This window comes from Paralichthys olivaceus, chromosome 13 (assembly GCF_024713975.1).
Source record: "Paralichthys olivaceus isolate ysfri-2021 chromosome 13, ASM2471397v2, whole genome shotgun sequence".
Classification (NCBI taxonomy): domain Eukaryota; kingdom Metazoa; phylum Chordata; class Actinopteri; order Pleuronectiformes; family Paralichthyidae; genus Paralichthys; species Paralichthys olivaceus.
This window is the reverse complement of record NC_091105.1, coordinates 20028168-20055299: the sequence shown is the minus strand read 5'-3', so window position 1 is coordinate 20055299 and position 27132 is coordinate 20028168. Positions and strand designations below refer to the sequence as shown.

The 27132-nt window shown below is 41.4% G+C and overlaps 1 protein-coding gene across 1 annotated transcript; it reads left to right on the top strand.

Moving 5' to 3' along the window:
• The first annotated feature begins 701 nt into the window (after positions 1–701).
• Positions 702–13602, top strand: LOC109632112 (basic helix-loop-helix transcription factor scleraxis). The gene is made up of 3 exons (XM_020091242.2): positions 702–1664; positions 1970–2186; positions 12847–13602. Exons 1-3 carry the CDS (start codon positions 1258–1260, stop codon positions 12883–12885), a joined length of 663 nt encoding a protein of 220 aa, XP_019946801.1. The 5' UTR covers positions 702–1257; the 3' UTR covers positions 12886–13602.
• The last annotated feature ends 13530 nt before the right edge of the window (positions 13603–27132 follow it).

Here is a 27132-nt window from a genome sequence, read left to right as displayed (position 1 = left end):
GGAAGACGCAAACTCTGACTTCACTACTTGAGCCTCTCAGCTTCTTGCTGTCAAGAAAGTGGTTGAAGAAAACATCATTTTCTCGCAAACCAAAGTCCCAGTTCTACCTCTTGCTGGTAGCCTGCTCTGTCAAATATATCTGGAAAAAGAAAAGCTCAGCCAATAGAGAAAAGCAGAAAAATGGAGGATATCGTTTTCTCTTTTTTTGCCTGCACAACTGATCCATGTCAAAACCTGCAAACACAATATTCCAGGCTATTATGAGATCATATTAATAGTTTGATCGTGTTAGGCATCCGATATTTGATTGTACTGTCCAAGATCATGTTTTTATTACTCCTGTCAGTTGACAACATTTTATTCCTGTTCAATTTCCATTGTAAGTCACCATCCAAGTAACTGAATATGCATACAGTATTCATGCTGAGGGGATATGAGTTTCAGAAGGCTCCGTGGCCTCTAAGGTCACCAAATCCACCCAACAAACTGGGGTGATGCAAGTTCTGTTTTAGGGTGGATTTCCCCTGAAACACACAAGTGTGCAGCCAAAACAAACTCCTGCTGATGGTTTGCCTCTTGCCTCCGGTCTCTCTGGCCTGCTTCTAGACAGCAGCCGGGGGACCCTCACCGCACAGAGGAGGAGCGGAGCAGTTCTCTGGCCCTCCCACCGCCTATAAGACCAGAGGCAGACGGAAACACTCAGACAGCAGGCACACGTGGAGCAAAGAGGCAGAGAGGGAAGAGGGGCGACCAGCAGAGAGCAAGAGAGAGTCAAACTGCTGCCACGGACTGGGAGTAGTTTCTGCAGCTGGACTTGAAACAGACAAATATAGAAACAAAGGACCAAGACAGAAGGTTTAGAGGAGAAGAAGAAGAGAAATCAACAACCAGTTGACTTCATCATGTGCTTTCTGCCACAGGATTAACTGAGAGGAACTGACCTGTGGGATGTGAAGCGATTTGTGAAAGTCAAGAGAGAAAAACAAGAAGGTTGTGGAACCTGCAGCCACCTGTGACACAGCAGCTCCAGGGTCAAGTTGCTCTTGATTTTTGACTTTCTACACTCAGCCTTGTTAGAGCTACATCTGACTTACCTGACTCAACACATTTTGCAGAGAAGACCTGTTGGGGTGACATTTCGAGCGGTGGACACCTTTAGGGAGCAGCATCTTTGCAGAAACGTTACAAGTTAAACCTCAACAAGTGGAAATCACACAAGAATCAATCAGCAGCTGCCAGACTCTTGTTACAATCAAGATGACATTCGCCATGCTGCGCACAGCGCCTCCCACAGGCCGCTTCTTGTATGGCGACATCGCGCTCCTCTCCGAAGACGAAGATGAGAACGGGAGCGAGGGGTCCGGCTCCGAGGAGCACAGTTCCAACTCCGCCGCCTTCCGCCTCTCCTCCTCATCCCCTTCTGCTTTCCACATCAAGGTGAACAGGAAGAGGAAAATGTGCGCGGGAATTGGGGTTGGAGGGGTAGGTATGGGCGGCATGGTGGGGAGGCTTGGCCCCCCGGGCCTGTCCCCCCCTGGCTTGTCTCCCCCGGGGGAGATTCGCCAAAGGACTGCAGCCAACGCGCGGGAGAGAGATCGCACCAACTCTGTCAACACGGCGTTCACAGCGCTGCGCACGCTCATCCCCACCGAGCCTGCCGACAGGTACTGAGCGGCCTGTGCGGTCTTATGCACAAATAGTCTCACAGAGAAAAATACGTAAAAATAAGTCCCTGATATTGCTCTGGACAACATTTACAGTTGAATTATTTCATTCATTTAATAGATGTGTCAGTTTGTGCTCAGGATGTGGCCACTCCAGGAAATATTTAAAATGAAGCATCATTGTCTTCATGTTGCACCTTGTTTTTAGAAACTTCAGTGATATTGTGGTTAATGCATCAGTTTTGCACATTTAAAACATTTTGTCTTCATTAATACAATACCTCTCCCTCTAATTTGATGATTAGGAAGCTGTCGAAGATCGAGACGCTACGTCTGGCCAGCAGCTACATCAGTCATCTGGGGAACGTCTTGCTGCTGGGTGAAGGACTTCATGACGGACAACCGTGCCACGCTCCCTCACCACCGTTCTTCCATGTCAACTCCTCCCCCAACCGAGGATCTGACCAATCGACTCAGCCCAAGCACATCTGTACTTTCTGCCTCAGCAACCAGAGGAAAATGGTGAGCAGAAAACTAAGTCAGTAGAAGTAAACAAAAGGAACCGGTTAAAAGGTCAAGTCAAAAATAATATATGCAGCCCTTGAATTTAACAGTGTAATCAAACACTCTTTTACAAATAGACTATGTGCCAATATGTCAAAAAACTAATACGAGGAGATAAAATGAGCCAGATTTAGCAGGAAGGAGGAGAAGGAATATAGAAGGAAGCTTCTTGTGAGAAACTGTGCAGTGCTTTAGGGTCACTTTGGTGTTTAAAGCTGACCTGAGATCAGTGACTGCGTCTATAAACCTGATTGGCCCTCAGGGATTTTAAAAGGCAGAACCTCTTTAAAGTCCTCTTCTGGAGTGAATGACCGTGTGTTATTGTCCTGTCGGGGGTTAGTTTAACTCGAGCAGGTGGGTTGGAATTTTAAGGTGGTTTCTGAGACTCACCGGACGTTACAGTGAATGGAGGTGATTGTTTTTGAGTCTGACTGCTGAGCAGAGAGGCTGATCCTTTCACTCTAAAACAAAGAAATGTGCAAAACCATCACGTAAAAACTGTCCAATCCAAAATGTGGTGTTTATTTTTTGCTTTTTTTATCTTTTTAAAAATATGAATTCAAAGTTTACAAGGGTATTTATGCAGTGAGTGAGATTTATGACTGGGAGCCCACGAAATCCATCCAAAACCATGTGTATAATTTCAAGAATGTATTGACGTCAGCCCGAATATGAGAAGGTTTTAATCATAACTCCTTAACAACTGACCCGAGATAAACCGTTTGCTAACTGGCAATGAGTTTGTTCCACTGGAATTTGATGTCACATTGCAAAATACAGGTATTTTAACACTTATGTCATAAGCGGTAGTATTAAGAATCGCAATTTGTTGCAATTATTTGAGTTCAATTTTGGAAAACAGTGGAAGAACTTCTCATTTTCGTCACACGCTTTTTCCACACTTCCTCCGCTGCTGCACTGTCCGTCTACACCTTCATCGAGACTCGGAAAAGGAAAACTTGATCCTATGCGCGTTTCGACTCATATTTAACTGATTCAGCACAGGAAATAGACATAATCAAGAACACTCTCAGCAGAGGAAAGTCTTCAGTCTGATGAGAAATAACGGGGGATGAAGAACTGACATCAGCTGACTATAATCCAATTATATGACTCCAGCTCTGACTTCAACAAACACCACAAAAGATGACAGAGGGGTGACGTCCACTCGACTTTCCCCCTCTAACCCAGAGCCGCTGCCCATTTAGCAGGATTTATGGGTAAAGAGCTGACATCTGGCAGACTCCCCCGTTACCCCAGCAGTGTGTGAAAGCTAATACCCTCCTCAGTGTCTAAACTCAGAGACCCTTTAGCTGGGGGATAACCTGAGTCCCAGCAGTGTGTCCCCCCCTCCCTCCTGCCTCCCCTCTGAACCTCTGTGAGTGAAAGCCTAGACGTCCTTGGTGTCCAACCCAGACACCCTCAGCTGGGAGATAACTGATCTGAAACCTGCCTTGGCCTCTCCTTTATCCTCTTTTCCCCTTTTTTATCCCCTTCCTCCTTTACTCTCAAACGCTTCTCATCCTGGTTCACTTTTTCCTCTTCGACTCGCTCCCCGATCTTCTCTCATCCCCCCCCTAGCTCTCCCTCCTCTCTCTGCGTATCGATCAGCCTGGTGGAGGTCAGAGCTGTCAGTCGGAGCTGTGTAATACTATCTGCTGCTGTCAGCTCTCCGCTGCACACGCTTGACTTGACCTGTAAACGCACGCTGGGTAGAAAACAATTTCGAAACGCTCTCACGTCAAAAAAAACCAAACACAGACAACGTCTATATTACTTAGTGTCAGTCACATTGTGCTTTTTTATTGGCTCCATAAAATGTCACATTATTCTCTGTTATATAAGATGTACAGTTTGCCAGATGAGTTTTTACTGTTTTCCCTGAAACTCGAGGACGAGGTGAACCCAGGTGAAAGTTAGGGAAAGATTTTAAAGTTTCAACTTATATCTGCTCTGTGGAAAGTCCATATGAAGATATGAAAAGCCTCCCTCAGTTCCAATTATGGTAAATTCAATTGTTTTTTAAATTAAAGGTTACATAAACAATATGCATTGCCACTAGATGTCACACTAGCACATCATCTCGCACCAAAACAAGATATTTGTGAGCAACACCTGCAGCTTCCCCTCCTCAGCACGGTGTTGTAAAGCTGAATGAAAGCAGCTCCTAGACACACAACCGAAATCACAAATTACACCTGATTAAAGTTACCTTGTGCTTCCCCTCCAGCTAGCTATCGCTCCGTCGCCTCTCGTCCACCAAGCAAGCAACTTGTTAACATGGCTACCATCGTGTCGGCATCCGTGTAGACATCGTATAAAAAAATATTAAAGTATTTTTTGGTTAAACAGCCCTGTGGTGGACAGGTGTGTTTACAGTGGTTGTTTCCTGTTGAAGACATCACTGTGGAAAAGGTGTTAGCTTGATTAGATCACTGTTGATCAGAGGTGGAGATAAAAGTGAAGGGGACCAATGCAGTCAGAGGGAGGGACATGCACAACCTGCATGGAGAACACCGAGGCTCACTTCACTACACACAAAGGGGGAGTGTGACTTCAATACGTGCTCAGAAAAAAAAAACAATTGTTTACATAGGGAATAATTCATATTGAGAATCTTGTGAACCCAACATAGAATTAAAAACAAATAAATGAAAATCAATTAAACTGCTCACAAATAATATATAAATTTCGCTCACTTAATTTCTGCTGGGCCGTCGCACTTTCAGAAACAGGTGGATATGGTGTAGGTGTGTTTGTTGGGGACTATTTTCAGCAGCAGATTAACACACAGTTGGTCCTCCGGGAATTATTTACAGCAGCAGGAAAGTGTGATGGGTCAAAATAAACTGCAGTCTCCCCCTTCATGTTAATGAGGTAACATTTCAATTATTTCTCTGTCACAGTGAATTTCTATGGAAGAGCAGAATATGTTATGTCAGGCTTTGGATACACAGAAGATGTCCCACTTCAGTTAATTTTTGGTTTTAATCAGATGATGTATGATAATAAGAAACATATATAACCAGGAATCTATTGTAATGTACATATATTAAGATATTGACACATACAGTTGACTTTACAAACATTGATTAAACATGGTGAAAGACATCCAGAGTGTAATTGTGTTGCAGTGGTGCTAAAAGAACTTAAATAACTGATGAAAATTGATGCAATTGATATTATTACCCTGAAAGTTATTTAAAGAGAAAAATAAGTGATTCTACATTCACCCGATATTTAAATGGTTAAGTGTGATTGGCAGAACCTGAGAGCATTTCACTCTCCTTGGAAAAGTGACCGTGCCGAGCCTTTAAGTGGTCTAAAAGGCAGAGTTGGTGCTGGTGATTACAGAGAGGAAACGATTGTGAAGGTAAAACGAGACTTTGTGTCCTGGGCTCTCTCTCTTTGTATGTTTTTATGGCTATTGAGGTTCATCACAGCTGTCAGGTCTGCTTAGAGCCGCCACCTCAATTACATCTATTTCCAACGTGGGAGAGAGCGAACGTGAGAAAAGTATACGCTCATTTCCTCTTATTATGTGTGTGTATACAGTATAACCATTTCCAAACAGCAGTCTGTTTGTAATGACTACTACACAGAGAGGGCTGAGTGACAGCACACTGCATATTCAGTGGAATACTAATGTGAATTAATTATCTGTGGAACTTCATGTAAAATCTTAGTGATTTTCTAAATGAATTTGATTATTTTAAGAATTTAATATTGACTATATTGTACTTTTCTAGATGTCGTAGTGAACTTTTCTTTTTTTTTTTTGTGAAACTGTTTTCCATTTCTTATTGACTGAAGAGTCCTCATTGCGAGCTTGAAGATATTTCCCCCCAATAAGAGCTATTTGATGTCATTTTAAATGCATTCGGCTGTGCTTCTGTTAGCTGTCCTTTCCCCCTGCTGAATCTGTGATATAGGCCATACTTAACTCTCTATCTTTTGATCAGAAGCCAGACTATTCATCAAACATCCACATACATCATAAAGAATTTTGGCTTTTCATAAAAAACAGTTCAGGGGTCGGGCACCAGCAGTTTGACCAGCTGGACAAGCTGGTGTGCAACTCTCGCATGCAGGTGACTTTGATATATGCAGGAATAAAAAGAGCAGGGGACGGTCGTGATGGTTCCATCTGTAAATGAGATGTACAGGGCTTCAGAGGAGGGTTGAGGTGAGCTGAGGGCTGCTTCAGTCCCTGTGCTGTCTGGTTGATTGATGCAGATATCCTGTGTTAGGCCTCTGCTGATCAGGGCAACTGTCAGGTGCCTGGACTCGAGCTGCAGCAGGACCACTGCACGACTACAGCTTTTTGAACTTTCACAAATTTATTATGTCCAGTTTGTTTGTAATGATCTTGAAATGCACCGGTTGAGCGTCTGCAGTTGTACTTAAACACGTGTTTATTTGTGCCTATAGTCTGCAGAGGCAGCACACGCGCACCACTGCACCACTGGGTGATACTGAGTCGGTGTTTATTCAGTGATACAATATGAAAACAGAACGTTTTTCAAGCGTGCCCATCTGTCTAGTGTGTTGTCTTAAGGCCGTGGTGCTTGAAGCATTTTTACAGCTTCCTTCACAACTCTGGCTTCTTTCTTTTGGCCTGCAGCAGGCACAGGGTCAATTCAATCCAGTGGCAAACGTAAATAGAATCTGTGATGCGTCCGCCAATAACAGCAGTCACACTGGACTGTTTCCTTTGAAGCTGAGTGTGACAAGTGCAAAGTCTTTCCAATATTTCAAAAGAAAGAAGCTCATTTGACTTGATTGGATTAAAAGGAGGATTTATATGTTTGGAAACAAAATAAAAACCTCACAAAAAATATAACTCCCGTGATACTTATTGTGTGGTTGCTGCAAATAGCCCACGATCCCTTTTGTGATGATTAAATTTAGTTGAGTTTACAAGCGCTTTAAGGCCCAACCCTGATTTAATTCCAGCTGAAAGGAATCTGATTTATTTGGAATTTTCTCTCCAAATTAAAATTATGCTCACTGCCTCTAATATCATGAAAAAGATTATTTTACATCTGAGCTGCTGTGAATGTAATGATTTTTGTGTGTGACTGGAAAAGCAGGGTGGATGGAAAGACAGCCTTAGTGAAACTGCACTGTGCAGTTAGAGACTTATCTCTTCTTGTGTGTGTGTGACAGCAAATGAGTGTTTTTAGTGGCTGAATCTAAGTGTATGTCTATGTGTTTAAGAAAGAAAATTAGAGAGAAAATTAGTGTGATTGAAATGTCGTACTTGTCCTTGCCTGCACACACACACACACACACACACACACACACACACACACACACACACACACACACACACACACCAGCCAGCTCTCTGTGTCTGGAAGTCATTGGCACTGCAGAGCGGAGCAACAAATGAGCTAATTGTTCTGTAAATGATTTATCCTCTGCTGAGGCCTGTACAGTCAGTGTTTAATTCAGCTGCTATTAGAAACACATTGACGTCGGACTTTGATGGTGATGTTAAAGAAGCCTGGAAACCGCTCTCTGTGAAACGCCCTCCCTGCTTACACACACACACACACACACACACACACACACACACACACACACACATTCACACCCACATATGACACATATACACATATGCGGGCACACACTATATTGCACGACCACAGAAAGACTGACACACAGGCGTGCAGAGCACCACACTCACATGCTTTTATCAAAAGCCTTTCTTTGCACTTCTTTTTTTTCTTCTAGATTTTACAGCCAGACGGCAGTTCATTGCTTCTCTAGACAACCAAAAAAACCTTCATATATGATTACTCAGTTAAAGAGCCCTGGATCACGACTGTGCTTTCAACACTTTCTAAACTAATGGTGTGCAGGAAGTTGTGGAAACAGAGACAGAGAAGGGGAGAAAGAGGGAGAGAGAAACAGCCAACAACTCAGCAGGATAATCAACTTCACCATTTATCCCCCAGTTTGGACAGTTGGTTTTCGACTGTGCCGAAACTACACTTCGCTTTTTTTATAGAGATCAAATGAAGCGTGCGTCTTAAGAGAGCCTAAATGCACGGATAGGACGCACAGGAGCATGCTAATGACTGTGGTTTCTGCAGTCGTTGGGATTATTATTCTGTTTTCACTGGAAAAAAGCATTGCGTCACTTGTGTGCATGAAGCAGACGTTTCAGGGTCATAGATGAAAACTAAATTACCCTCATTTAATGATAATGCTGGTGTTGACTCCTGAGTGAGAGCTTCGCCTGTTTGCTCCTCACTCAAACTATGCTAATCAAGTGCACCAAGGGTGGCTAATACACTGCGAGCAATTTTCAAATATATTCTAACCCACGTCCAGTGTGTGTCTGTGTCTGCGGGCCTGGCTTTGTGTATGACTGCGTGCCTTCATGCGTGGACCTGTCTGTATATTTGCAGCACAGATGGAAGCAGTTAAAGCCTAATTTAACACCAACAGAAGAAGTCGGGTCAGATAACTAACAAAATCTATTAGCAAAACTATGATTCTGTTGTCATTTGGTCTTTGGGGAGAGGGCTGTCCGCGGAGCAAATTAGAACAAAAGTAGAGAAAGCTGAGCCAGACAAAGAGCAAACCTTATAAAGATGTGTACATCTCGGAGAAAAGCAGGAATATGTTGTTTAAATTGTGTAATTTCTTAAACCATCATCTACTGAAGCTAATCAGCTATTGGCACAGATGATGAAGTGCAAAATGAGGCTTCTAAGACCGGGGAAAGGGACATTACATCTGATGAAGCAATCAGATAAATCAAGTGTTTTTCATCAGGATGCTTATTAGCAAACCACAGTGAACACAAAGTGCACGTCTAAAGTGTCCAAGCCACATAACGGCTGACTGCGGCTCATTCAGGGTGTTGCTGAGCTTATTTAAATGTCTGACGTGTTATTTATTGCACCGTTCTACATCGTAGGTCTCTGATCTTCTAATCGATGATCATTTATGAGGATAATTACAGCTTCTAGTAGCCACTCGAGACGCTGACTCACATTCGCATATTTTCACTCGATAAACTAAAGGGATATTACCAGTTTTCATTTCATGGTTGAATACCAACAGCCTTATATGATTTTCAGGCCAGTGCCCAAGTGGAATTATTATTTTTTTTCCAACCAGTCATTCCTCTCCCTTTGCAGCCACGAACTAAATTAGATGTTTGTGTTTGACAGAGCAGCTTAACGCAGGAAAAAAAAAAAAGAGAGAAAGAGAGAAGGGGGAGAGAAAGAGAGAGAGATTGCATGGAAAAATCCACAGTTATAGGTAGAGGAACAGCCCGGGTTTGAATTTCAGAAAAACAATATTAAAGTTTGAATTTGATAAGATGCTGTGAAGAGTGTGTTTACTATCTCTCCATTAAAGTCAACACATGCTGTTTTCACCTTGATAAAACAATAATATTGTTCCACTGTGGTAATATCCTCATATCGCATCTAAAGTAAACATCATCAGGTAATCATATTAGTGTCGGACAAATCACCCCCCTGGGAAGTCAGTGGTATGTCTTTGTGTGTGTGGGTGTTTGGAGAGGAAAAGAGGGAGAGAGAGTGCCGATATGTCATCCGACCATGCTCTATTAGTCTTCAGGAGATTGTTTTGACTACCAGGCCGGTCTCAGAGCCCCCCCACCCCTCCTCCTCTTTTGACGGAACCAGCTACACTCCGGCTGACCCTCCCCCCCAACCCCCAGCTCCAGCTGTGCTCCTCAAACTATCACCGGGCGCTCACAGTCAGGCGTGGGCCGATTTCATGGTCATTTCATGTAATTTGGTAAATTATCCAATTGTCATGCACTGTTTCTGAGCGAGACTTTTCATGTACCCGCTCTCCCTGACCTGCATCGCTTTTTTATTTCCACTGATAAAGACCCTAGATTTTCCACAACACTTTCCAGCAAACACCAGAGTCTAGTGGGGCTGTGTGCACTCGTGTCTTCAAGCTATTGGTTATATATAGTAGTTTCAATAGCAGTCATGCTGTACAGTAAGGCCAAACGTTTTGCAGGCTCTGTTTGCAATCAGTTACTTATTCACAATTTAAAGAGACAATTCCACGCAGATTATACACTGTGTCAGATGGCAAAACAATACTCAGGTCATTTCAGCTTCCAGACTCTGGCACTCCACCTTATTTTCCCAGACTGGGAATGATGCTTTAATACTCCAAGTTAACGATCATTGATTGTCTTATTATACTGCATTGGTAAATTCTTTCAGTTTTTCTTATTTAACAAAGCCCGTGATATTTGTCTAGATTTAGTCATGTAACATATTTAACAACTGAATGAGAGAAAGAAAAAGTATCCCCACACCCAAATGTTGAATATCTTTTTAATTTGAGAGCTCAGAGAGCTTCTACAAGGCACGAGGTTCTCTGACAGAAAGCTCACATATTAAAAAGATATGTGCACAGATTTCAGCGTGCAGATGTTGTTTTTTTTCCCCAATCTTTCCTCAGAAAATCCTGATACTTGATGAGCATTGTGTCTTTAACTTATTTTTAAACTCAACAATAAAAAAGTACAATCAAGCTTTAGCCACTATGAGCAGATGTGCTGCAAAAGGGGCCGCTATAGGAAAACAACATTACAGTGACACTGAACAATTTTCGTGTACGTTCAGTGTCAACATTTTGCAGTTTGTTTGGGTAGTAATAGTAATTACTAGGGGGCAGGATCACATGACAGTTTGAAATGGGAAAAGTGAATGAATTGTGGTTTATTGAGTCAGCTAACCTGGTGAATTAGTTTTTCTTTTTTTCTTGCTACATAAATATTAAAAACCAGAGCATAGGTAAAGCTCCAGTAACCCACTAGTTTTAAAATATCAAATCCTAACGTTGGAATCTTTTAGTTTGAAATTTTGGTTCCAGAAATACTTTCTCCACAAACATTTCAACATAAGTCTCCACCAAAAAACTAAATATAAAAAAATGATCAAATAATTTCAATGTTCCATTATTAGGAATGTAAAATGACTCTCTGCTCTGGGTCCAGCTGGGGGAGGATTTGACGGTAACAGTTCCTGTGTCTCCTCGCACTCGCCTCAATCGCCTCAATCAGTGGGAGGACCGATTCCTGTCCAGATCCTATGATCTCACGCTTTCATTACTGCCTGATACCCTTCCAAACACCTACCCACCTTTGTTGATGTCAGTCAAGCAGATTTTTCCAAACACCTACATCTTGTGCACGGTCTGAGAGAGGAAATGTGTAACAGGTGTTCGGCTGATGACTGGAGGGCGAGGGTGGGGGCGGCGGCGGCGGAGAGGGTTAGATGAGATGATATGAGAGAGAAGGGGGAAAGAAAAGTCAGGGGAGGACAGGAGCGTAGACGGGTTGCATCACAGTCTGGAGAGAATACAGGATTTTTACATATCTGTTAAAGCAACAACAGCATAAAATCTGTTTTGATTTGAAAAGTAAATCCAGAAGCTGGTACGAGTATCACCCAAATGTCTTGTTGTTAGAAAAGTCGGTTGACTGTTGAAAAGTCGGTGGTAGATGGCCTGACAAGTGAGCGGAGCAGAGGTTAGGAGGGGAGGGAAAATGTGATGTGATTTTCCTGGCCAGATAGAGAAAGTCTCCAGCACCAGCCAGGAAATCAAGGCTTCTCCATTCTGATACCACAGATAAATGAGAAACACATCATCACACAGCATTTCATGATGTCACCGTTCAGCCCATAATAAAATTAAATCAGATATACTCTTCAGTCTCTGCGGCCACAGTTATTGTATGTATGCTACTGTACAGCGCGTGCTTGAGTGAATTAAATTAAATTTGACTACACACAAACCCACATTCGTTTACTGTGTCAGTGATTACACTGACGGTTTATCTATGTCCATGAATCATCTCTATATTTTGCTGTAGTGCAGTTTCATGACACAATAATGAGAAACTGAGTCTCACTCACCTGTTCAGAATATCCATTGTTGCTTATATGCTGCTTAATAAATGTTGTCATACAAACGTTTCTGTTTTATATTTAGGAGTTAATGAAATAGGAGCAGACTAAAGACGCAAATATGGAAATGACAAATTATTTACTTGCTAAAACTGAAGGTCCTTTTTCTTTGTCCCCAACAACTCCACTATGTTGTAAATTTTCTTCTGTTTGCAGTTTTTTGTCCCATGTCTGTGCTTTAAATATGAAGCTATAGCTGTCAGCTGGCAAACTTAGCATAGCATAAATACTGGAAACAGAAGGAAACAGCTAGCCTGGCTCTCTCCGAAGATAATACAGCTGACAGGACTTCTGACATCTACTTATTTGCACATAATATTCTGTTTGTTTATTTTAGATAGAAAACTGTAGTTTAATAAAACCCCTCAATAAACTGTATATCTGTGTTTCCTGCAGTGCACAAAACATATAAATAAACTCTTTCACACACACACACACACACACACACAGACACACAAACGAAGGGAACTGAAGTCCGCAGAGAGTGGGATAAACTCATTCTAGTCAAAGAAGCAAATAAACATATTTTCCAAAACAATGAATTATCCCTTTTAAACAATGAATTATCCCTTTTAAACAGAGTTTGATGTTGGGTCTCGAACTGATGTGCAGTGTTGTTTTCTCTCTTGCAGAACAAAGACAGAGACAGGAAGACGGCCATCAGAAGCTAACAGTGAGGACACACACCATGTGGATAAAATGCTCGTCACGACGACAGCACTTTGGGTGATTTTACGATTTCTGCAACTTGAAGATTTACAGACTTGTGATCCATTGCAAGGACTTTTCAAGGACTTCTATAGCACTTCCAGGACTTTTCAAGGAACTTTACGAAGCGGTTTTTTTTTCGTTGACTTTTTATTTTGCTCTATATGAAATTTTAAATTTTACAGTGTTTTCAAATATGATTCAAACACTTCTGAAATGTTTAACTATACTTTTTAAGGGCTTTTGCTTTCTTATCAACACCACGAAGAACCTTTCAACAACACTTATGAGAGACCTTTTACTGTATTGACTCAACGACTGTTTGTTCAGAGTCAGTGGAACTTATGGCACATGATCGAAAAAAACACACAACCTATGAAAGACAAATTTGTACTCAAAAGCTGTGTGTTATTAATGTGTAAACTGAAATATAAATGTATATTTATGTGACATAACATTATATAATGAAACTATGTTATTTAACAGGCATATGACATTCTTGACAAATAATGAGGATTGGTTTAAGGTACAAAGCGATGGCTATTGACACAGTTTATGGCATTACAAAAAAAATCATGCTGGAACTTTTGTGGTATATTGGTTATTTCTAATAATAATTTCTGGAAGTTGATGCTGGAAAATAATTCAAGATGACCAATAAATCTTTTTGTATATCTGGAGCATGTTGGTGGTATTTTGAGCAGATTGCATCACAAACCTCGTCCTGATCCACCCCAGTTGCAACAGATCGACATTATGAAAAGTTTCCACTGCGAAGCCTCCCTGTGTCGTGCAGAAATTCTTAAACCAAATGGTGGTTTTATCATACGTTTGCTCTTTCAGGCAGAGAGGGAAGAGGTACAAAAAAAAATCCATTCACCAAAGACGCAGTACAGTGAGCATAAATAGAAGTTCCACAGTGACTACACCTGCAGCTCCCATCATCTTAATTCCTACTTTTCTTTGAGTCTGTCCATCACACACTACCTCCTTCTTTTGCTTTCTCTCTTTCTTCTCTTCTGGGGCGCTCAGATCAGTGCAGACAGAAACAGAGAGCGGTAGAGGACGAGGCGGACAAGAGGGGTTTGAGGAGCAGAAGAAAGGCGAGAAGAGAAAAAAGGAGAGAGTGGAATTGAATCTGCAGGTATGGCTGCTTGGACATCTGCCTGTGTCCCCTCACTGTCCTTTTCTTTACCTTTCCACATGCTCCGTCTCTCTTCTCCTCCTCTGCTCTTCCTCTCTTTTCCCTGGAGTGCCACAGACCAGAGTCTGATTTGTGATGGCTTTCCAGCGTGTTTCGCCACGCACCACTCACCCTCTCCCTATACTTTTTCTATCTATCCATCTATCTATCTATCTATCTATCTATCTATCTATCTATCTATCTATCTATCTATCCATCCATCCATCCATCCATCCATCCATCCATCCATCTATCCATCTATCTATCATTCTCCACACTTTCCATGTCTTGCTACCTCAGTCCCTTTCTGTCAGTTTCTCTATTTTTCTCCTAATCCGTCCACTGCCTTCATGGAAAAAGATCAGGGCATGAGCGATTTGGAATGCTGCTTCTTTTTTTTTTTTCAAATTTGTTTTTATAGTATGTGTATTTGTTTTTCATTCTTGTACTCCCTGCCATACACCTAATCACTGGTTAAAATACAGCTGAATTAGTGGTTTTACACCCCTCGGCTTCTGCAGCAAATCTCAGAAATGCAATTCTCAGTAAAAACCAGAGTTGCGGTTACCTGGAAACGTTGCATTTTGTGGCTGATGTTTGAGAGATGCTGGTGCTGGATTCTCCTCATACTTATCATAGGTTTTATGACTGAAACGTCTTTGGAAAGAGAGGATCTGTTACTGCAGTCTACAGCCGATCTACGGTGTCCTAGTCCAGCATTATAAAACCACTGTGGCATTTCTCAAGCTTTTTTCCATCATTAAGTGAGATGTAAATGAGCCGTTCTGAGGAGGCAGACCTCAGCACTGCACCGGTTTGGTGTTTCCAAATTATTTTTTAACAATGCTAACAAGCAGTTTCCGCGACCGAGGTGCCAATTATGGAGCTTTTTCCTACAGTGTGACAAGTGTCTGGTGAAGAAAAACAACCAACAAAAAATTAAAACGTCACTTGATCACGCTGCCAAAACACAATTTTTCTGTGGAGGGGACTAAAAAAAGCTGATTTTTAGTGCGTGAAATCTCAAAAACACCCCAAAACCATCAGCAGCAGCCAACGCTTGCCACCAGGTTGAGAGTTGATGTATCCTAGGAGTGATGTCATCAGGATGACACATACTTTAATAATATGAATTGCAAAAGTGATGAAGGAGGTAAAGGTGTAGATTTGAATTTAGAATTAAAGAATGAAAAATGATGTTTCATGGAGTGGCTTATAGGAAATCTCAAACAAAAAAATACAGCCATTAATGAACTAAAGATAGTTGCAAAATCCTTCCTGGAGAATCGTTCATTCCAAAGACAGATTGCAGTTCTGGCATATTATGCTTGAAAATGCCCTTTAAACTCAAGTGCCAGACTTGGTTTTTCCTCCCAAAAAACGTAACGCAGGGAAACAAAAGACCAAATCTCAGGACACAGTTTTAGTGTAAGTGGTCCCTGCTGCTCACTGGTTCCTGAAACAAAGATTTGAAAAGCTCTATGTGTCTTGTTTAAAAGATCTTAGTCGTGTTATGAGCCAGTGAGACTTAGATAATCTTACTGTGGAGGGTTTTTTTTTAAAGGAAGCAATAGCTTTGAAAAAAGAGCACTGTGTGTCTAGTATGTCCTAATGACTTCTGGTCCAGTTAGTCTGAGAGTCTGATCTTTCTAGCAGGCCGTCTGTCTGAGCAGAGTGGTGGTGGTGGTGGGGGGGTTCCTCCTACACAGAGCAGATCAGGTTCCCCTTACGCCTACACACACATAATTTAACACACACACACACACACACAGATGACCATTTACACACTCGTATGAACTTATATGCACAAAAAGATGGACGTATTCATGTGCACTCACACACACACACACACACACTAAAGAGAAGGCTCTGTGATATAGCTTAGCTGTCTAATGATCTCTGTATTTTACATCCATGAAAACAGATCATGAGAGGGCAGACTGCTGTGGCGTATTTAAGTGGGCGGTTTTGGACGGAGGTGAACCGGAGGTTGGACGTTCGGCTGGTTCTTATTGTCGATATAATGGTCTCTGATGAAGATGCCCCCATGGAAAACTGGCATGTGAGCTTTGATAGCCGGAGAAATAAAAAGCAGCTTTGGTCCTGGCATGCGTTCAGTCTCAGGTGGTATCAGTGCCAGAGCATGGATGGTGGAGGATGTGGCCTGAGGATGATTAAGATAAATGTAGCATACATGGTGTGAAACTAAAATCTGTCAGGACCCAGTGAAGGCCTAAATGCATTAACCAAAAATCCCAGTAGCTCAGCAAGTGGGCAAGCGGCATATTTATGAAAGCCTGAGTCCTCCTACAGTGGCCGCAATTTGGCCCAAACTAGTCGACTAATCGAATAAAGGCTAAAATGCCCAGATCATTAAAAAAATTACTTATGAAGGAAAAGGGTATCACATAAAGCCAGTGTGTTGTCTGGTGAGCTCCATCATAACAATGAACGTAGAGATAGTCAATGTCATGAGCTGTCTATGTCTAAAAATAAATGACTTACAGCAGTGTCTTTAGATCCCTTTTACAAACTTTCACTTTGAACTCTAGTTCCCAGTTTATCTCTGATTTTCTAACCTCCTTCCTGTTAAATGTTTCTGTGAAAACTTAGTGGATCATATATGCCACTGCTGTTGTCACAAAAGGCCTATGTTACATAACGTTAATGCACTATTTACTTGTGTTAAGGGCATTATAGAACTGGCTGCCTCAATGTACCTCAATGTTTTCTCCAACTCTGACTTCCACATTTCCACAACATATTCGTCATGATTGTGCCGCCAAGAGGGCCTCAAAACCTCCACCTCCAAAGTCTCAACATTCAACCTGGCGAGTGAGTGGTTGTCAAGCGGTGATGAGCAGCTGCGAGTCCACAAGGAAGGGGCCAGTTTACGCTTGTCTAAGTCCCTTACTCGCAGAACCGCAGGTGTGCATGTGGAAAAGCTTCCTCCCAAGTGTAGTTTTGCACTCTTGAATACTGTTCTGCACACTCGTATCATATGAGTGGGCGTGTTTTTTTTACATGTGCAAATTTAGTGTTAGCATCAGGCTAGCAGCTGTTTTTAGTGTTAAGGTGGCCACAAACCTTGATTTCCCCAATAACTCCTTTTTATGTTAACCAACTAGTTACTAACTGCAGTGTTTGATGCTGGACAACAGTTTTTTTTTAATAACGGTATGAAAACGGTATGACAAACCCAAAACAGTGACGTTGAAAGTCATAGGGCCTACGGCCAAAACAATAAACTGAAAGATGCTAAAATGTTGATCTGTGAGCCTCTGTGGGTTTTTCACCATCAGTGATGCCTCTCACTTTACTCTAAGTCATCTGAGTCAATGTTAATACAGCATATGTGTAAAAATATGAATGAATGCAGCTTTAAATAGGCCACTTTTGGGATTGGGTTTATCTATGCTTGGCTTCACTACAGCTCTTGCCTTAGCCTTAAGGCCCCCACTCTATCAATTCAAAAAACTGTTGAGAAGGAAACTAGATCTCCAATCGGCCACCATAGTTTTTACAACCAAGTATGTTTTTAAAATACGTGGCTAGACCAGCACTTGGACCTTATCTCAGAAGCATAAACTAGTCATTCCTAAATTTCTCAACTGTCATAACATGAGATCCAGTGGAGGAGACAGGACTACTTCCTGTTTTTTTTCCAACCCATCCATGTTTTTACGCTCAGATGGTACCCAGCTGAATAGGGTCTATTAATTAAGGATGGATAGGTAGCAGTGCTTTTCCTGAAGCATGACCTCCTGTTGACATTGGAGCAGAAGTTTCCTCTGGTGTCCTCTCCTGCTCCGTAGGCCTGTTGGCCAACTTCCTGCCTTCACTCGAACTGTCTCAATAAAACATAAAGAACAAAGATATAAAACGTGGAGGAAAGAGCGAAATGCACCTTTAGGAACATTAGTCTTTCCAATCCAACTGGGACTCATGCTATGCAAACACACACACACACACACACACACACACACACACAGTCGAACACGGACACACAGCCACACACGACAGGAGGCTAACTGCTCCAAGTGGGAGCTGTGCTGCTGAGGGCCGGATGAAAGGAAACACTAAAACTACAACGAGGGAAAGACAGGTGGCCAGTTTGGCTGTTCGACACACTAATGCACACACACACACACACACACACACACACACACACACACACACACACACACACACTCCTTCCTCCTCAAACCCCCTGTTGTGCACACCTGTGAAAGTGCCAAATCCTGGACTCTACCTCGTTCAGCTCCCCTGCTTCCTACCTCCCTTCTCCCTCGCTCTATCTCTCCCTCCTCTCCCCCACGATGAATTTCTCTCCCGCGTTCTGTCTCTCCGACAGCTCTACTGTGTAAACATTCCTCTTGTAAGCTTGCAGCCTGGCACTCATTTAATTGCTTGTTAAAAAGACATTTCCTGCTGAAGAGGATACCACCATGGAAGCCTCTGTGATTGATTGATCGAATGTGTGTGTGAGCGAGCGAGGGAGAGAGTTCCCCTGACAAACTGTATATTACAGTAAAGTTGCAAAGTCAAAGTGTGTATCCATGTATGATAAATAATCACTTGTGTACCTATCGAACAATTGTATACAATCATTTGATCTGAATCAAAACAAAACACAGTTTACAGACAAGTTACAGCAGAACAATGACAGCTTTAGAGGTATTTACTGCAACATAAGAAAACGAGAATGACACTCAGTAGAGCGTACACCCCCAACGAGGCCCAGCAGTCCCCTTAAATTCAATCAAAATGCACATGTTCATAGGTATCAGTTCTTTAAATGTGCCAAATTTTTCAACATGATCCAGAATTATTCAATGGAAAAACTGTGAAAATTATGAAAAATACAAGATGTTGCAATGTAGAAGGAAATAAAAAAGACATGCCTGGATATAACCTCCGATCAGGATCTGCACCAAAATTGCCATCCTCCCACCAAGTTTTGTGTGTTGTTGTTGTGTGATCATGCTTACAAACCAACAAACAGACAGGGTTGAAAACAATCTCCAGGGCAGGGGACAATGAAGACAAACAACTCAGGCAAAACACATGAATATGTCATCATCTGAAATGTTGCAAGGTTACCAGAATACTTTGTATCCTGATTTGAAGGGGACAGTTGTTTCTCTCCAGCTCTTCTTGAAACTGAAGCATATAATTGACTGTGATCAGGCCAGGTGACAATTTCTTTCTGAGCTGATGATTATTTCCCCATTATGCTCCTCTATTGTTGTTCATCTGGTTTTCTTCTTTTTTAAAGACGACTGTCGAGACTCAGTATTAATGTCTGCCTGGAAAATGTACCCTTTTGAGCAGAGAGGAAATGTCCCAGAGACAAAAACCACGAAAGTTCCAAGGACAACTGATGTCCCATCCTTTGAAACCTTTTGTGAAAGCATTATTATTTGAAACCTTTAGGTCTGCAGCTTAAGGTTATTTACTTTCTTGAATATTCTACTGATTATTTTCTCAGTTAGTCAATTTACTGTTTAGTATTTTCAGTATACTAAAACACTAAAGTATTTTCCTTGATTTACTCATCAATTAATTAATTAATTAATTTGTAGTTAGTTATGGCCACATTGGCGCCATAGTTCAGTGGTGGAGTCTGTTGGTTGGTCCACTACCTTGCTCCAGACTGAGACATCTCAACAGCTATCGGACAGATTGCCATTAAATATGGTTCATACATTCATGCCCAAAACAGTGAGCAGAGGAGGATTGACTTAAGTCATCACAATAATTGAAATGGTTATGCTAGTAATGTCTTAGCTCTGTGTATGTCTGTTATAACTGTTTTAATAAATAATCATGTATTAATAAAAACAGGAAAGGTGGGAGGTCAGATACATTTGAAAGCTGTAGTGGAAAGGAAGACCTTGAAAAAATATAAAATTGACTGATGACAAAATAGACAAATGATTCATGTGTAAGTTTGAGTCCCAGTTATCCTGTTGTCATAGTTTCACATGGCCCATTTCACAAGGCCTGCTCAGTAGATCAGACATCATTACCTCTATGTCTTTGTAAACTAAACACTGTCGCATTTTACAACATAGGACAAGATGGAGAATATCCCTTGTATGTTCTACCGTACTAATTAATGTCGACCACCAGTTGATGTTAGCGAGTGTTAGCTACCACCAGCGGATGTTAGAGCAGGGCAAGGCAGGCCCACCACAGGTTGATCAGACCTGGGTGCATGTTTCTAGCATCTTGGGGCCCAGTTGGGATCTTTCTTTCTGATCAAGAGCCAATGGCTCCAGTGTTCTGCAGTGAATGATGTTTATTTCATGGTTTGGCGCAGGGCTTGTCTGTGGAACCCCAGATCTCTGAGCAACCTGATGGTGGATATTGCAAGGAAACCCCCACAGCCAACCTCCACAGGGCATCTATTGCTTTCCAGCCACGTTGCTCTGCCTCAAATATCATGTCTGCGTTCCACAGCCTTTTCCGCTCATTTGCTTTCTTCCCAGGGTACTGTCAATTCTACAAAGAAGACAACGCACAGGGTGTTGGACCAGAGTACCACATCTGGTCTTAGGATGATAGTGACAATATGTGATGGGACTGAAAGCCACTGCCCCAGGTCCACCATCAATTATGATATTAGAAAAAAACACAATCCACTGGATCTACAACATTTTCTGAACATCATCAATTACTAGAAAGTGCTAAAGCAATTTTCATTTGACTTTAACCAATTACAGACTCAGTGACTGCCAATGGAGAAGTATGAAATATCAGCAAACAAAGGAAAACAGGATATATAGTAACTGTTCAGCAGGCAATGTAGATCTGTTCCTCTATTTCTCTATTGAGTTGTCAGCTATGAGAAACACTGGTTGTCCTTCACTGAGTTTTATAATCAATCAGGGCTGGTCATACGAGGACTGAGAAAGTTGGAGATTGAGACGCACCCTAGTTTACACACACACACACACACACATTGTGTTGCAAGTGTTTCATCCTTTTACAAGCTGAGTGAATCAGGAGGCACTTTAGGTTTTATTAGTCTCTAAACAGGCGCGTACTGATCCAACTGTGAACACATGCGGAATTAAAACCAGCACACTTATAAGGCACAAGACAAGAAATCATAAATAAAGCATGACTAGAAACAGCAGATTTTATCCAACATTATACTAAATTGGTGTTTGCTGCCTAGATCACCAAGAAGCCAACCTCAGTGAGAAGAGCTGAGGAGACGGGAGGAGGTTTAGGAGGGACAAGGGGGAGGAGCAAGTTCAGACTGAAGCAATCCTCTCCTTAGCTATAGAAATATTGAAGAGAAAGCAGGGGAGGATAAGAGAGAGAATAAGAGGAGAAGCCAAGCCTTCAGTCAGTAGCAGCTTGCCAGAGTGTTGCTTTGCTTCGCCAGGTCCCTGTGCTCTCTGCTCTGTCCTCTCCAATAAGACCCCTGGTTTAATGCTGGAAAATTCCCTCCAAGCTGTCAATCACCCCCTTTAATAAAAACAAAGTATAACATTGCGGTCTCGCTCGCTCTCTGTTCCCCCCCGAGAATTAGAATGCTAGGTTCTGTCTGCGGAACTGTGAAAATCTCCTCTGCTTTTATTAGCAAAGCCCTGGTTCGACCGAAACTCTGGAAAAATCTGGCCACTCTGCTCTGCGTCTCCCATCTGGACTACATTAAAGCCAACCACCTGGACCCACACCAAACCTGAAATGAAACTGGGGGTATTACAGAAAATAACTCCAGGATCTGCCGGCACCCACACACACACAGATACATATCTTCCTTTATTCGCTCATGCACCTTTGCGTGTGTGCATGCTCTGACATGGTTCATTCACCCTCACGTTTCTCTCGCTTTCTATTCCATGCTTAATCAGATTTCCTCAAGGAAAACCAGCCTTAACATTCATGATGAGATCTGATTCGGCTGACCGGCTGGTTGAGTGTCCGTGGGCTTCTTTTCCCAACTGTTTATTTAACAGGCTAGCTGATTTGGGCTGGTTGGGTGCTGACAAGTTGGCTAAAATGGCCGACAGGATGAGGGATCGACTGTCTGACTTATGGGCGACACTTGCTGACTGACTGAGTGGCAGCTGGCTACATACAGTATGTGAGAGATTAATGAGCTCTTTCTTTTACCTGATGATCTAAGCGAAATCCCTTTGAGTTATGGGCGTTAGCCTCGAGTGAACTGCAATTCAGTCAGCCGCCATGTTGACTTTGAATCTTTAAAGCAACTGCTCATCACAGGATGTGAACTCTGCCCTTTCAGCCATTAATTTCGACCATTTTGCCTCATCGTGACAATTAAAGGATATTGGATATTCTATATTTTTTTCATTCAATTCCATGGGAAAAAAAATCTAAAAAACCAAAGATGAGTGAATTGACCTGAACAACAAATCAGCCACTGAATATACTCACCAACAAAAACACTATGTCCTTTTATATATACATATTATACTGTTTGCAAGAAAATACATTGTCCAGCTGTTTAAATAAATTATAGATATTTTTAAAGGAAAAAAACGACTATAATTGTTACCAGATTTTAAGGATTTATGATTTTAGTAGAAAATTGCCTGTCCATGGCCAAGAGCCATGGACAGGCTGAAGAAGTTTCCTGTGACTTAAGGAAAGCACAAAGTAACATGGGCATTACACTTAAAAGCTAATTCTTCTAAAATCTTGTAAAAGCAAACAAACATTGTAAATGTATTTTTAAAACATATCATAAACTTTATCTCAACACATCTCAGGCTATATTGGCTTTTGATATCAGGTTGTGTTTGGCATAGATCTTACGGTCGTGGAACATTCAGGGGTTCAGCCTGGATAAATCATGTAGGGGGCAGGATATGAAATCACGGTGTATTTGTCAAGAGCTAAGAGAGAAGGTAGTGGGAAAGAAGCTACAGACTCAGACGTAATGTTTATTTTTAAATATAAACAATACCACAGGCATTAGGACATATCCGCAAAAACAATACATTTTTGATTTGAGATGTTTATGTTATCCAGTTTTGCGTGTCCACTTGATTTCCGTGTGAAATGTTTCTGCTGTATTCTGACATGGTCTCACATTTTACATGAGGGCTGGCAGGGAAAGTTCCAGAAAATGTGTGGAGCAACTCATACATTTGTGTTCTTACATAGGCTACTCTGGAATATTTCAGAAAAATACCCAGACTTCAGTGCAGGTCTAGAAGCAGCTTTAGTGTCCTCTTATGAACTGCTAATGTATGTTGAATTCGCATAAACAACTTGAAACCTTTAATAACTGGGTTCAGCTTTAACAACAGATCCTAAGATGACAGGTGCAGTGTGCATGAGGTGATCTTAAAAACACCCGGCAGAAGGGGGTGAAACTAGAACTGAATAAGAGGAAGAGGATTCAGTACCTCAATGCTTTAGAGAACATGCACACGCACGTACGCACACACAAATGCATAAGCTGCCAGCTGGTTGTATTCCAACACCACTCTCAGCCTCCTTAAATCACCAAGGTAAAGTGTTAGTAGAGGCAGAACAAAATGAAATGAAAATAAACATGGCAGAGCAACGTTTACAGCCCAGAACCCAGTATCACTCCCATTGGTGGAAAAGACACCATAAATTACTGCAGATCATTTTGTGGAATTTGGGGAAAAAAATTGTTACGCACTCAAAAAATTAAAAAAAATGGCAGATGATTTATATCGGCATTAAATGTGTGTTTGTGTGAGGGATTGTGATTGTGTGCCTGCTGGGTGTCCTTGTGTGCATCCATTTCTCCATGGAGATGATTTGTCTTGTGTGTGTGACAGAGAGAGACAGAGTTTGTTGACCAAAGCATTCTGTACATTTCTAGCTCAGTAGGCAGCTGGAGAGCTTCCATCGCTCATAACAACAATATGGTCTATATTAATCCCACCCCTCACCACTGTCAACGTCTGGCTACAAACGCAAACCCGGCTGCACACATTTATAATATCCTTTGACTGGTACTCGTCTGGAGCCAATAAAGAAGGGGACGAGACAAAATCATCAATGTCAAGGCAATTCACTTTTATTGTAGCACCACTGCAGAAATCATTCCTCCGGGAGACAACAAATGTAAAACACAATTTACAGTATCTGAGCTCTTTGTTTGGATGCGGGCCTCTGCACAGTGAGACATTATCAAGTACCAGTGGTGGCTATAGAGTAAACAGAAACGGTACTCAAGTATTGTGACTTTATAATTAGAATGACTCAAGTGGAAGTAAAAGTACTTGAGTATGAGTAAAAAAGTATCTCATAAAAACTACTGAAGTAGTGAGTAATTTCATCAGAAGGTATTGTGTTCAAACAGGTAATTGAGAGGTAATAACAATGTAAAGGGCACATTCATTTTCATTAATAAAGTGACATATTCAATACCAGGCGAATGCCAAAATACATTAAGCACTGTTTACTTTTAAACATCATGAAAAAATCCTCATTGGAAACGTTTGGACGCAGCCTGCGTTGTGTGTGCACACGCATTCAGTTTCCAACACAGACTGTAATTTAGCTTGATAGTATTCAACCTATTCACGCAAGATATGCAGATGCAGAGATTCAAAATTCAAAGATGTCCGAGAAATGAGTGATGAAGTCTGTTTCAACATGAACAGTTAAGGTCTGAATAAGAAAGCACAAATTCAGGGGCAGCTGGTTTGAGATAGAAACTACGGCTGGATTGAAGGTGGTGGAAAATCAGTGTGTCTGCTCAGATGAGTGTTAAAATTATTAAATCATAGACATGTGTAAGGAGAACAATGTGGTCTAATGTAACGAAGTACAAGTAATTGCTTTTCATCAAAGGTGTAAAGAGGCAAAAAACAACTACTCCCAGGAGTGAAATTTATTGAAAAAACTACTAAAGTACATGTAGCTGTACTAGTAAATATAATGCGTTACTACCCATCTCTGCCATGTGCCCTAAAAACCTTGCTAACTTTGCATGGCTGTGGCTTTTTGTGAGTTTTTGTGCTCCCACAAAACAAAAAGACAAACTCAAGGACATGAACAGGCAGTGTAGAGCTGTGTGGAACTGCAAAAAATTGCAACAATTTCCTTAGACAAACTGTAACAGTTGTACATTGCCTGCAACGAGTTTAAAACGTTGCTGTTACACGCAACCTGATGCAGATTTGAGCAGTAGCATAAACACTTCAATTAAAAACATTCCTCTATCTGAATTTGATAAGAAAATTGGTCTGGCCCTTTGGTAGCAATTACAGCTGTGAGCCTATGTTGGATCATCTCATCTTTGCACATCTGGACACTGCAATTTTTGTCCAAATTTTGCTAAATTGCTCCATCTCGCTCTTGCAGAATGGGAAAAATGAGCAACATGAAACTGTCAAGGCCTCGTCCACATCCTCAGTTCAGCTGAGGTTTGGCCTCCCGCTCAGGTTTGGCTGCACATGCGGGGTCAGTGCCCTGTTGGAAGATCGATTCTCTGCAACAGGACTTTTTTCCTGAATTCCTCACAATAATTTCCATTCATTTTCAATTTAAAGAGAGACCATGCTGTCACCAGCAAGATGATGCTACCACCACTGTGCATTTGTGAGTTTGGCTTGCACTTTACACATGAGCTGAGGTCAAGCAGCTTGGTTACATTTTAAATAGACCATTGACAAAAATAATTTTTCATACTTTTATTTCAGAAGGCCTAATCCTGTGGGGCAGCTGGATTGAAATCTATGTAGTTGGTGAACCAATGTCTCAGAACAGTCAACGTGGGAGGGAGGAAATACTTGCAGCTATGGGAACATCTTAGGTGGGGCAACCATCTATTGATCTTTGTAGACTTGGATGGACAGATGGTTCAGTTAAACACCTGTCAATTATTGAAAGTACTTCTCCAAAACAAAACCTTCCCACGCGGTTCTGTGTAACAAACCTTTTGGCACATGAAGTTACAAAAGGCCAAGACAAATAAAACAATAGCTGTTTCATACATAATAGTACTGAACTAAACATATTTTGAAAACTAATCATCCAGAATAATAGGATAATACTTGAACTATCATATGAGAGCCTGAAATAAGTGTTTATACAACCCCTAGCATGCCAAAGCAGTTTATAATTGAGCAAAATTGAGAGTGAAATCTCCATATTGTATAACTTAAAAGCATGATGTCTGTGTCCCAGTTTCTAGAAGAAGTTTATTTGTGCAAAAAGCTTGTGGCCTGGGTAGCAAATCAGAATATCCCCTTTTTTAAGTATAGAACTGAATTGCTATGGCATCTCTGTGTTAACGTTCTTAATATGAGCAGGATTGTACACTGGCAGTGGTTCACATGGAAAAAGGGGCATCAGTCACAAGCGTGTGGTTGGAAATTCAGCATACGGGACAGTCTGCACATTGTAAGTGACTTGAGTGTTGCTCACTCTGCTGTATTGGTCATTTTACGGGTGAATGACAGAGGTTACATTTCTTTGGTGTCAGAGTGTTAACCTGCTTTCCATCTTTTTGCTCTTTAGCCAGTGCAGAAATCTGTGTGTCAGCTGAATGTGTCATGGACACAAATTGAAGGCATTTGTTAGGTGAGGTTTGTACAGTATCTGATTTCAGAGTTGGTAATTTAAAGGAAAATTGTTTGGAATGTGCTACAGCTGTGAGTGGTGTGGCTCTAAAGGCGCTCACATCACTATATCACCAACTGTTTCTTCAGGATGACTATCCAGAAGAAAAGACTATTTTACTTTTTATATGAAATCAAATTGCCATTCTGAAAAAATGCAACATTTCATTTGTTAAATTCAAATCAAAATATTTTCTGGCAAGAAGATCAATTGAACAAAGTGCAAATATGCACTGTTGTAGTTTCTAATCTATAAATATATGTTCCATTTTTTAACAATTGCATTAAAAACATCAGTGAAAGAAGGCGGATTTTTACCTTCTAGAGTTATCAGTCAAGATCAATAATAATGATACCACTGAGAAGCTGCAGGCTTCTTTACCAATATCCATTTGAAATGTCAAATCCCATACATCACCAACATAAAGAGCACT

What these genes read in the sequence shown, in the direction of transcription:
- LOC109632112 (XM_020091242.2), top strand. Translation starts at nt 1,258, where the DNA reads ATGACATTCGCCATGCTGCGCACAGCGCCTCCCACAGGCCGCTTCTTG. An exon ending in CCCACCGAGCCTGCCGACAG is followed by an intron (nt 1,665 to 1,969) that starts GTACTGAGCGGC and finishes TTTGATGATTAG; the next exon opens with GAAGCTGTCGAAGATCGAGA. An exon ending in TCAGCAACCAGAGGAAAATG is followed by an intron (nt 2,187 to 12,846) that starts GTGAGCAGAAAA and finishes TCTCTCTTGCAG; the next exon opens with AACAAAGACAGAGACAGGAA.